The 12681-nt window shown below is 45.0% G+C and overlaps 1 protein-coding gene across 5 annotated transcripts in view; it reads right to left on the minus strand.

The window, feature by feature from the left end:
- TMEM63C (transmembrane protein 63C) overlaps nt 1-12681 on the minus strand; it is a 65421-nt gene that overhangs the window by 18502 nt on the left and 34238 nt on the right. For 3 of the 5 annotated variants that reach the window (XM_080977886.1, XM_080977885.1, XM_080977887.1), the window contains 9 exons: nt 11844-12083; nt 9245-9324; nt 7863-7895; nt 5332-5419; nt 4245-4282; nt 3795-3937; nt 3466-3517; nt 887-995; nt 50-123 (listed from right to left, as the gene is read on the minus strand). In XM_080977886.1, the coding sequence (XP_080834012.1) occupies nt 50-123; nt 887-995; nt 3466-3517; nt 3795-3937; nt 4245-4282; nt 5332-5419; nt 7863-7895; nt 9245-9324; nt 11844-12038 (812 nt within the window). In that variant the 5' untranslated portion in view covers nt 12039-12083. The remainder of the gene's footprint in view (nt 1-49; nt 124-886; nt 996-3465; nt 3518-3794; nt 3938-4244; nt 4283-5331; nt 5420-7862; nt 7896-9244; nt 9325-11843; nt 12084-12681) is intronic. The other 2 variants (XM_080977888.1, XM_080977889.1) reach the window with 1 other exon arrangement.

The raw sequence follows: 12681 nt of genomic DNA on the forward strand, positions 1-12681 counted from the left end.
GGGAGGGATGTGTTTAGAGGCATGGGTATCAACTTATAGTTGCACTTACTGGAAATGTTTGATGACTAGGGAGGGATCCATAATATCTTTGGGAATCCTGGTAACCATCAGGGTCCGGGCCACCTTAGGGAGAAGAAAGGGAGAAAGTCCCTGAAAAAAGGAGACACCCGAGAGCAACAGGACCAGACCACCCCCCTCCTGCAAATCAGCAGGGTATCCAGAATTCTGTACAGATAAAGCTTAATTCTGAAATTTTGCCAAGGCATTAAGACACTATGCAAAGTGGTAAGCTGTTAAACACATATTTATGCTGCTTTATTTTATGGGTTTCTTTCTTTTGTGTTTTTTTTTAATACTTATTGTAGGCCACCCAAATAATTTTGTTATGGGATGGCATGAAAATTAAAATAAAAGGAACCCAAGATGGAGTTCTCATTTTTGGTCCACAGCTCTCATTAAGGACACAGACACCAGACTCCAAAATTCCCCAACAGTGGATGGTTACCTGACTGAAACATACTGGGATCCATTCTCTCTTTAAAAAACTTTTGAATTAAATTAACTTTCCCACCTGCAGCTAGTTCATAACATTAATAAAGATTTTAAAAATATTGTTTATACAGGAGTCTTTCCTACATAAGACGCTTGCCTCATTGGTTTTCTGAGCAATTTGCGAAAGGCCACCTAGTAAATTAGTTTACAGCTGGCTTGGGATTTCAACCCACCTCCTTCCAGAGCATTCTAACCATACCAGTGTGAACTTCTTGAAACCAGCTTTGGACCCAAGGATCTCCCTTAGTAAAGGACAATGAAAACACCTCATTGCCCAGAGTTTCTCTGAAAGGGCAGAAGGGGAAGGCGTGAATGGGGCTACTGAATTTCTTACCTTCTCATTCTCTTTGTATTCAAGTTGGATGGAGTGATGAGCCATGCAGAGCACAGTGATGATGAAATAGAGGAGGGCAAAGATGCTGTGCAGCCACAGGAGACGGTCACTACAGGAGACAAAAGGAAATACATTTTTTTCAAACAGGAAATACAAGGGATCTTGGCCAGAATATAAGGAAGCCACAACCGTTTCCTGAGGAACACATAGAATTCCTCATTATGGGATGTAGGCAACAACTTCCACCTTCACATAACAATATCACAGTTTCATGGAGAGAGGGCTAGCCCAGAAGTACCCCAAATTACCCCTGCATTTTTACACACACAAAAAGCTTCCCAATAGTTGTAAAAGAAAGAACCAAGTAGAACCTTAGTTCCTGGATCTTTGTTACCCTACGCATTGAGATCATCACAGAGTCATGCATGTTGGAGATGGAAATATGGGGAACAGGTCAAGGACCAACAGTAGACGAGAAGGTAGAAAATTGCACAGTGCGTAAAAACAGTGACCCTGAATTTGTTGCCATGAGGTTGTAGCAATGTTCAAAAGAATTCTTGCAGCCAGTGACCAACCCTGGCGGATTTGATATTATTCCCTTCTCCCCCTGCCCCCCATATTTGCTTTGCTGTAGAGGATAAAAGCATTTCCTGTTTGTGGCTTCCACCAAAAACTTATTGCTCATATCAACTGCACAGACCAGGTACATACATGGGTACACATGCATAAGGTAAAGGTAAATGACCCCTGGACGGTTAAGTCCAGTCAAATTCAATTATGGGGTGTGGCGCTCAATTCTGCTTTCAGGCTGAGGGAGCCGGCGTTTGTCCACAGACAGCTTTCCAGGTCATGTGGCCAGCATGACTAAACCACTTCTGGCACAACGGGACACTGTGATGAGTGCCAGAGTGCACAGAAACGCCGCTTACCTTCCTGCCACAGCGGTACCTATGTATCTACTTGCACTGGTGTGCTTTTGAACTGCTAGGTTGGCAGAAGCAGGGGCAGAGCAACGGGAGCTCACCACTGTCACGCGGATTCGAACCACCGACCTTCCGATCGGCAAGCCCAAGAGGCTTGGTGGTTTAGACCACAGCGCCACCCACTCCCCTCCACATACCACTAATCCACATACTAGGAGCACTGCAATACTAAATGAAACAGGTATGTGCTAAAAGCTTAGGCTTAAAAACAAAACGCCCACAAATTGGGGTGGGTGGGTTAATACTAAAAAGTATGGAGGTGATCCAATTATGTGTGCACATTCAGAGTTGCTTCATTTTTTAAGCGGGGATAATCACAACCGCATACCGTACTTTTCTCTCTATAACACGCAGGTTTTTTCTCCTAAAAAGTAAGGGGAAATGTCTGTGCGTGTTATTGAGCGAATGTGTGGTCCCTGGAGCTGACTGGCCCGAGTGCAGGGGCAAAAATCCAATTGCGCGCGTCAGGGAGGAGGGAGCTCCGTGAGAGAGGAAGCTGTTGCTTTCCTGCATTCTGCCTCAGGGTCTTATTGCCCACCCTCTTCTGTTTCGGTTGCTGTTTGCTCAAACGGAACAAAGAGCAGGCAAATCCCCTCCCCTCCAGGCAAGCAGAGGGGAAAGGAAAGGATCACGTCCTTCCTTCTAATTCCTCTCCGTGCTCCGGTGCTGCTGCGTCCAGGGAAACATTTTAGGGACTCGCAGGCAGCCAGAAAACATGCAGGTGGGAGAGGGAGAGGGGGGGGGGCTGGCTTGGGTGGGTGAAAACTTTTGCCTTCCTTTCCTCCCTCCCGTTAAACCCCTCTCCTGCATTCTTAGCCAGCTGCTTCTCTGCACACCCCTCTCGTGCTCCTTGTCCCTTCTGTGTTTTTCCTTCCCTCCCCACTTAAAACGTGGTTACAAAGCACGGATCCACATGGATCCTCGGGATCTTTGCATTGAGTCACCCCAAATTCACCATCAGATCACAGAGCATGTCCATGGCTACAGCCTGCACCAAAAAAATCACGCACCCACTGTTGCCTGGGGCCACAATGGTGCAAAAACGTGGTTACAAAGCACAGATCCACAGGGATCCTCAGGATTTTTGCATTGGGCTACCCCAAACTCACCATCAGATCACATGTCTGTGGCCACAGCATGAGGCACAAAAATGATACATCCACTGTTTCATTCAGAATTCCCCCCCCCCTTGTTTTCCTCCTCTAAAAACGATGTGCGTATTATGGTCAAGTGCGTGTTATAGAGCGAAAAATACGGTACCTTCCTGCCACAGCAGTACCTATTTATCTACTTGCACTGATATGCTTTTGAACTGCTAGGTTGGCAGATGCTGGGACAGAGCAATGGGAGCTCACCCCGTCGCGTGGATTCAAACTGCCGACCTTACAATCGGCAAGCCCAAAAGGCTCAGTGGTTTAGACCACAGCAGCCACCTTACCACATGCATACACACAGAGGGATTATAATGTTAAGAAAAATGGATCCAGGACATGCTGATGAAGGACTCTTGGTGTGTAAATGGTCCTCATTTGTTCCCAACGGTCATCACTACAAGCAGCAAAAACAACAGAACTCTGAGGAAAAGAAATCACGTACTCTTTGGGGACATTCGCAATTGTGGTTCGGCCAAAATTAGCTGGATGCTTCCCTGGGAGATGAGAGAGAGAGAGAAAGAGAGATATGAGTTGTCACAGACACCAGAGGGCACGGTCACAAGAGATGCCTTTAAAAAAATCCCCTCGTTTCCACAACCATGCCTCCAACATTATGCAAACAGCAGCATTTGGGCGCTCAGTACAAGGATGGTGACAAGGGTCCCTCAGGCCTGGGGTCCGAATGCAGCTCTGTCGCCATGCACCACTAATTACATTGTGGGAGAGCAACTGGAGGGGTTTCTGTGCCCTGCCCTGGCGCAGTCTACGTACCCAAGAGATCCCCAGAGAAGTTGACAGGGAGGACCACAGCCACTGAGAGTACGCAGATGATCAGAAGCAGCACCAAGACATGCCGCTGGAAGGAGAGGTAGGTGGTGGCATCGATTCCACACTTGCTTTGGATTTCCTCATCCCTTGAGAGAGAGAGAGAGAGATATGAAGGCATGTCAGCACAGAGCCACAAAATCCCATCTGTTTCCCCTCCTTTCCTTTCTTGAGAGAAAGAAAACATTAAACAACAGAGATCATCACATTCTCAGGTCCAATGCAAAATGGACGACTAAGCAGTGGCTTTACAACCATGTTTGATAGGGATTCGTGTCCACACATCTAGCGGAGTAAAATGGCTGACGGAAAACGGCAACGGTGTTAGGATTTAATTACATAAAAAGTTGGAATAAGACATGTAATAGTTATCACCCAAAAGTAGCATGTACTCACTTCATCTGGTAGACTGACAGGAGCCAGGAACAGAATCCCTAGAATGGAAGTTGGAGAAACAGAAAGATATCAGTTAGGCAAGAACCGCTGATCTATTGATGTTCCTACCACTCTCCAAAAAGTAGGGATATGTCCACATTTGCAACTGTGTTGGAATTATATGGTGCAGATCAATGTAACTGAGCATGATCCTAGATAAACATTAAGAGAAAGAACGCACAAGTAAGTGCCCTTTGCTTTCCCTGTGCATTTTCACAGAAAAACCCAGTACAGTACTAGTCACTGTGAAAGGCAGTAGACTTGGAGAGATGGACCATTTGTCTGACGCAGCTTGGCTCTTAATAAATAAATAATTAGTATTATTTGTTATTTATATCCCACCCATCTGGCTGGGTTTCCCCAGTCACTCTGGGCGGTTCTCAACAGAATATTAAAAACACGATAAAACATCAAAAATTAAAGCTTCCCTAAACAGGGCTGCCTTCAGATGTCTTCTAAAAGTCAGATGGTTTATTTCATTGACATCTGGTGGCAGGGCATTCCACAGGGCGGGGCCACCACCGAGAAGGCCTTCTGCCTGGTTCCCTGTAACCTCACTTCTCGCAGTGAGGGAATCGCCAGAAGGCCCTTGGAGCTGGACCTCAGTGTCCACGCAGAACGATGGGGGTGGAGACGCTCCTTCAGGTATACAGGACCGAGGCCGTTTAGGGCTTTAAAAGTCAGCACCAACACTTTGAATTGTGCTCAGAAATGTACTGGGAGCCAATGTTTCACTGTTACGTTCCAGATAAGAACAATGTAATCCGATGAACAGTTTTTCAGAAAATGGCAGGATTAGAAATAGTGAAAGCAATTCATGAAGATCATTAGGCTACCAAGCATCACCTCCCATTTGTCTGCCTTATGATGAATAATATCATAGCGTAATTGGCGGGTTTCCAGAAAAGCACTATTCACTCTGAAAACATTAGTCATCTCTACTCCCCTCACCCTTTCTTGAATGTCTGGTTGACCCAATTTACATACAGTGACAGAAGCTCCTTTCAGCAGAATGAGGCTCCATCCTAATTTCCCCACTTAAGCTTACCACATCTTTGTTGTCAGCGTCCAGTGGGCTGGTCTCTGATGGGGATTTCTCCTTTTCACTTTGCTCTCCATAGAAGAGCGATGTGAGGCTTCATGTATCCAGCAAGAGAGACAGAAAGAAAGAGCATGTGGTTGGGAGAAGCACAGGGGGAGCAAAGAAGAAGAGAAGAGAGGAGGTCAGTATGGATGAGAGTTGGGGAAGAAGAAAAAGGAAAGAGGAGAAAGAAAAACATTATTCTGATCAGACCAACTGTTAAGTGTCTTCACCCCACAACCCAGGAAAGCAGAGAGGACCGCAAGAGGAAGGGTGAGAGAGAAAGATAAAGTGGGCATTTTTAAGCTGCACCAACAGCACTCCATGATTATGTTAAAGCTCAAGAAAGCCACTAGGGATCAAGTGTCTCCTCTTCTCCAATGAATGAAGCAGTTTCAGTTTCACAAGTATTGTTGTGTACTGACTTGAAGGGGCAGGAGGCTCCCTGGCAGCCAAAAGCAGAAACATCTTAAATGAAATGCACTATGGCTGTACATATCCACATATGCCACATACTCTTGATTGCATGGAATCAGTCAATTAAACTATTAGAACGTGTTCTATTGCCCCAACCCTGCTTGCTCCTACCAAAAGAGCCCCCTAAGTTCAAAGTGTGTGGGGCAAGGGAGAGGTCTCTGTAGGTGGAACAGAAAAAATGTGTTTGTATGAGTTTGGGATTCTGCAAAAGCCATGGACTTCTTAAGCTGTCAGACCACCAACTCGATCCTTCTGACAATATTTGATAAATATTTGACAATATTTATCACGCCAGTGTACCAGGCCCTTTTTGAGCAGCTAGAAGCTCAGGGCTATCAGAGACCCTCTTGGTGCAAAGCAGATGTTCTATGCCCTTCAATTCTCCATCACCTGAATTCAGCCTGGATTCTGCTACCACAGGGAGACCAAGCATTTTCCTCCATTTCTTTTTCACTATTCGAGGTTATAGTGGTGCACAGTTATAGATGGCTGCACAGTTGCTGCCTCTGCTCCAGGAAAGTGACATCATTGAATCTGTTACATCATCACAGATAAGACCTCACTGATCCAGCACAGAGCCAATGTTTCCATGGGATGAGGAAAGAAAATTCCCTGTGAAAAGGAAATTGGGCAAGGGCAGAAGTTTGTGGAGGATATAGCAGGACTTTGCTTCTTCCTCCTGCTGCTGCACTCTAAATTAACACATATAACCAGCATGGCACTGAGCTCTGCTCAGTGATTTTCCTGGCAAACCAGAATGGTGGGGGTTCTTTAAGACTGTGAATTTTGACTCCCACCCACTTCCAATGTGCACTTTGCAAGTAGGCCGGGATCCGTATCAACAGCCACTCTTTCCCAGGACTGCGGTTGGAGATCCAAACTTCATGAACAATAGGGGGGAAATCTGATTTGAACAAAAACTTACCTCATCTTCTTTGCTATTACTATCTAGGAAAGGAGCACTATAAGGAAGGGAAGGGATAAATGACACCCAGAGCCAAATCAAACTACCAGTGGAAAGTGACAGACCTTTTAGATGAAGATGCAGCAGAAATAATCTCAAGTGATATTAGAAGAGGAATCCTGGATCAGAATTTCAAGAATGGTTATTTCAGAGCTGTGGTGTCTGAAATAAGGGATGCCCACTGCGTACAATGGAAGTGTGTCATTTTAGAATGAAGGATAGCACTTGAAATCAACTAAAATCAGGAACCACAACATTAGTGTGATATTGTAAAAAACAAAATTGAAAGTGTCAGATGTTGACTTTGACCGTTTCCCGTGCCCCACACATGTAAACGAACCAGAAGTAATTTTTTTCACCTCCTGATTGGGAACAAAACCATAACCAAACAATCCCACCATCACCAGATAGCCAACATCCCAGAGCGTAAGGATCAGGAGAACTTTCTAGAAGAGCGTGACCAGAAGCTATTCCATGCCATTTGAGTATAATCCCTATAGGGAATGTCTTGTGAAGGAAAGGAAAGCTACTGTAAGGTGAAGATTAGGTGGGTCCATTTCAATTCTCTGTTTTTTTTAAAAAACCCACTTGGTTGGAGTGAGGCTTAGTCCTACTCAAAGCTCACTGAAACATAAAATTTAAATCCCATTGAAGTCAATGGGTTTACTCTGAGTAGAAATAAGTCCTAATCCAGCTCAATGAAGGAAGGGCAAACTCATCTGATTTGAAACTTGTTAACACATTTTTTTGAATTCTCTTTCACCTGCATAGGTTCAGGTCATTTGTACAAGAAAAATAAGATCCCCACTGCCTCCAATGGATTTTTTAAACAGTTCCCTCAAGGATAGGGAGCCCCAAGTACAGGCAGGGAAACACAACATTGTTCCTTTTCACTGTGAGAAATTCAGGTGAGAAAGTGAGGTAATTTTGGGAAAGTTGTCTGCCCCTTGTGGGGGCTGGACCAAACTCTCCTTTAAAAAAAGTGGGGATTCCTTTCTTTCACAAGAATTCCTATCTTCCCAATGTTTCAGTCCCATTGTCACCATCATATCATTACTCATAGGAGTTCCATGTGCTTGGAGGAAAACGGCTGATTTTAAAAAAAGGGGGAGGGGTGGTAGGAGAGAAATCATAACAATAATTAGATCCAATAATAATAAACAACAACAACTGCTACTACGGATTCACACAGTTCTTCTAAACTGCTTCAAGCAACTTTATCAAAGGGCGATAGGCAAGAGTTCTAAAACACAATGGAGGTAGCTAGAACATCCTTTTGTTTATTCTGCTCAACAAACATAAAATATCAAAGCACTGCACTTAACACAAGAAAATACAGATAACAAAAATACTATATCTATCTATCTACCGTATTTTTTGCTCTATAAGACGCACCTTTTCCCTCCTAAAAATCAAGGGGAAATGTCTGTGCGTCTTATGGAGCTAATGCAGGCTACACGGCTATCCCAGAAGCCAGAACAGTGAGAGGGATTGCTGTGCAGCGCTCCCTTTTGCTGTTCTAGCTTCTGGCTTAGCCTCTCTGTCCCTTCACCCACCTCTTGGAAAAGCCCCCAAGAGCCGAGCCGAGCTCTTGGGGGCTTTTCCCCGAGGAGGGAGAAGGGCAGCCCGCCGGAAAAAAGCCTGCAAGCACTGCACACACGCTCCTCACGGCTCGTGAAAGGGAGTGCTGAGCAGAGCCTGGGATGCATACAGGCAATGCGCAGCGCTCCCTTTAAAGAGTATTTTTTTCCCTTGCATCCCCCCTCTAAAAACTAGGTGCGTCTTATGGTCAGGTGCGTCTTATGGAGCGAAAAATACGGTATATCTATCTATCTATCTATCTATGATCTCAATTGGCTGGATTCAACAAACCTGGTGAAACAAGTAGAAGCCAGCACAAGGGTTTCTGCTACTGCAACAGGGCTTTCTCCCCTCTCCTCTCCCCACACCTCCCCCAAATCCACTTTGGAGGGTTGGCAGAACCACACTCCCCCCAAACAGTGAGCGGGGAGAGGGAAGGGGAGACCATTCTGTCTGGCAAGCAGAAATGTTTGCGCTGACAGAACTATCAAAATAATGTGCTGCTGAATTCCTCCTGCTGTGCTGCATTCTGAGGTTTCTGCCGTCAGAGCAGTGAACACATGCTCATGTGCACTAGAAAACTTTGTTTCCTTGGTAAGAAAGCTGACTTGATCCGGGTTCCATGCATGTTGTACAGCAGGCACTGGAGGGACCCCTTCAATCATTCTTACACTCCCTCAGCCATGCAGATTCTAGGACATCTTTGCCCACTGGGATCCCATCTTGGGGCTGCTGCTGGCCGCTGCCCTTGTTGCCAGCCCAGCAGCACCAGTCAACCTTTCCTGGGGCTATTATTTTGGGTAACAGAAAACTGCCCTCCTATTATTCTCCATCCTTTTAGGAAAGCTGAATTCTTACCTGTCATTGTCCATAAGCAAGGCCAGGCGCCCATAGTCCCAAGCTGCTTTCCGAAGGCAGGAGAAAACCAGCAGGAGGAACTGGAGGAGACAGAAAAGCAACAGCTTAGGGGACCCTCTTCATGGGACTGAGAGGAGGCCACCCTTAAGACGTGTCCTTCCCCTTTATCTATGGCCTCACATCGTGACAGAAGCCTGGTTTTCTTTTTTAACCTATAAAGCCTTAAATGGCTCAGGATTACAATACTTCAGGGACAGCCTCTCCTCATATGAACCAACCCAGACCCAGCAACCATCATCTGAGGCCCTTCTTCGTGTGCCTGTCTATGAAATGTCCAGAATGTGGCAACACAAGAACAGGTCTTGGTGGCTCGCCCCAGGAAGGCTCACCTGGTTCCTTCATTACGTATCTTTAGGCACCAGGCAAAACCAGGCCTTTGGTGTTTAATTATGTATGGCCTTTTAGAAAAGGGTGATGATAATAATAATATTAAAATACAGCAATGCACCAAACATTAAAAGCTTCCCTAAACAGGGCTGCCTTCAGATGTCTTCTAAAAGTCTGGTCATTGTTGTTCTCTTTGACATCTGGTGGGAGGGCGTTCCACAGGGCGGGTGCCACTACCAAGAAGGCCCTCTGTCTGGGTCCCTGTAACTTGGCTTCTTGCAGTGAGGGAACCACTAGAAGGCCCTCGGCGCTGGACCTCAGTGTCCGGGTAGATGTGAGATGTTTTAAACATATTTCTTTTTCCTCTTGTTTTTAATGTATCTATGTGCAGTTTTTTTGTTTGGTTGGTTGTAAGTCGCTTTGGGTTGTCGCAAGATAAAGCAACCAAGAAATTCAATAAATAATAATAATAATAATAAACCTTGTATGCAGTCATCCACATAGCATCAAAACAAACTTGGAACAACTTTTCCATTACAAATTCAGCTCACATCCACAGGGTATACTTCAGTCTTAAGTGTTAAGATAATTTCTCAATAGTTGCTGCTACGACTGAGGGGAGGTTACTGTACTATTTTTAATAAATGATATAAATCGAGACCCTACAGAGTCAAACCCATCTTTCTTTGTGATTCCTCTTATCACCTCCCATGGCGAGTTAAGTGTTCCATAAGTGCTATATTCCACACATATTAGGTCCATGTTTCTGTGGTGGGAGGGGGTGGTCCCCACCACCACTACCATTTGTCTTGCCGAACACTTCTGCTTTCACACATTTTGGTATTTTGTTAAAGGGCAGCACAAGTTGTTAGCTAAACAAAAATTCATGCCCAAACCTGCATTTGCTGAGATACTGTGAAAGTGAGATGGGAGAATGAATGGCCAGGAAGGAAGAGGGAGTGTTTAACCTTTATCATGCCTGCTGGTCTTCCCTTGCAAAGCACACAAACACTCAAGCCAAATTTCCCTTTTAAGTTGACTCCTGGACTTGGAAAAGGCGAAAAATATGGAGGAGGGACTAAACATTTCTTACCTAACTTGCAGTTTTCCCAGCAAGTCTCCCAACACCATACAACATTAGTGGTATAAGGATAACTTGGGGTTGGGGGTTCTGTTTTATGTTGTAACATGTAGCTCCACCCTAGGCTTTATCAGAAAGAAGCAACTTTCTTTAGAAGCAGAATAACATGAACTGTGTACAGCAGTGTCATCAATTATCAAGCGTTATTCTACATACAGCAGCACTGATAACATGGCAAACTCAGGATGGAGAAACATCTGCATATGACTTTTTAAGGTAAGCTAATATCAGTGTGGAACATTTTTAGTGTGTTCTCTTCTAACCGCTTCCCGTTTTGGAAACAAGACAGTGATTTGTATTTTTGGAAACAAGAACGTAAGAAGAGCCTGCTGGATCAGGCCAACAGCCCATCAAGTCCAGCATCCTGTTCTCACAGTGGCCAACCAGATGCCTGAGGGAAACCAGGGAGCAGAACATGAGAACAACAGCTACTGTTTCCAGAAACTGGTAGTCAGAGGCATATTGACTCTGACAATGGAGGCAAATTAAAAAAAGGTAAAAAGGTAAATGACCCCTGGATGGTTAAGTCCCGTCAAAGGCGACTATGGGGTTGTGGCATTCATCTCACTTTCAGGCGGAGGGAACTGGTGTTTGTCCATAGCAGCTTTCTGGGTCATGTGGCCAGCACAACTAAACCGCTTCTGGTGCAACGGAACACCGTGACGGAAACCAGAGCACATGGAAACACTGTTTACCTTCTGGCCGCAGCAGTACCCATTTATCTACTTGCACTGGTGTGCTTTCAAACTGCTAGGTTGGCAGGAGCTGGGACAGAGCAACGGGAGCTCACCCTGTTGCGGGGATTCGAACCGCCGACCTTCTGATTGGCAAGTCCAAGAGAATTGGTGCTTATACCACAGCGCCACCTGCGTCCCCCAAGGCAAATTATAGCCACTGTGGATAGTATATACAGATAGTATGCATGCATAGACACTGGGAAGAGTTGAAACAAGAGCAAACGGCTTATCTAATAATGAATGTGAAGCTGAATGTGAAGCTGAATGTGAAGCAATGTGGATCCCGAGTAAATGGTTAATAATGAGATATTAAGGACCTTCCGTCTTCACTCACCAACCAGATGATGAAGTTAAGGGCAAGCACCGTGGGTACACCGCCAAACGGCAGCCCTTGCAGGACGGAGCTGCGGGAATGGGCGTTGAAGCACTGCTCTGTGCTGTTGTTTTGGGCATCCAGGAATATGGAGTCATCCAGGGAGATGGAGCTCCAGTTTCCTGCCAGAGGATCAGTTCTGTACATCCTGTCCATCTATGAAGCTGGTGGTCTCCTAGAGAGCTTTACTCTGTAAAATACCTGGGTAAAGTTAAGAGGGGCAGGGTTGAAAGAGACTTTAAAAGCTCTATTTATTTAGTAAGCTTACATGCTGCTTACAATACATAAAATATCTTGAAGGGGTTTACAATAAGGAGCCAAAGACTTTAAAAACAGTAAAAGATCATGGACTTTAAGATATGCAGCAAACTCAGTATACAAATACAGATAACATATGCAAATAACATCATTTTAAAAACTCAAATGCAATACAATCCTTGAACTAATAAGCAATATGATCCAGCAATCCGCCAGGAAACATCTAACCAAAGAGATACTGGCTTGGTTTGCATACCATGCTATACCAAACCATAGTTTAGCAAACATGTGCAACTGTGCAGTTTCTGGTAGAGGAGAGTGCAGCTACTCTGCACTGTGGTCGGTCCATTGCTGCACTGTGCTAACCCACAATTTGGCGCAGTGTGTCATCTGAATCTGGGCTTGTGATTTAGCTATTTCCAGACTAACTAAAAGCTGTAAGCAAGGTTTGTCCTATAGTTTACAGCTTCTGGTTTGTCCAGAAGAGCTAAAGCACGAACTCAGATTTGGATGACAAGATAATCCAAACCATAGTTTAGTG

Source organism: Podarcis pityusensis, assembly GCF_964106645.2.
Source record: "Podarcis pityusensis genome assembly, chromosome: 1".
NCBI classification, from domain to species: domain Eukaryota; kingdom Metazoa; phylum Chordata; class Lepidosauria; order Squamata; family Lacertidae; genus Podarcis; species Podarcis pityusensis.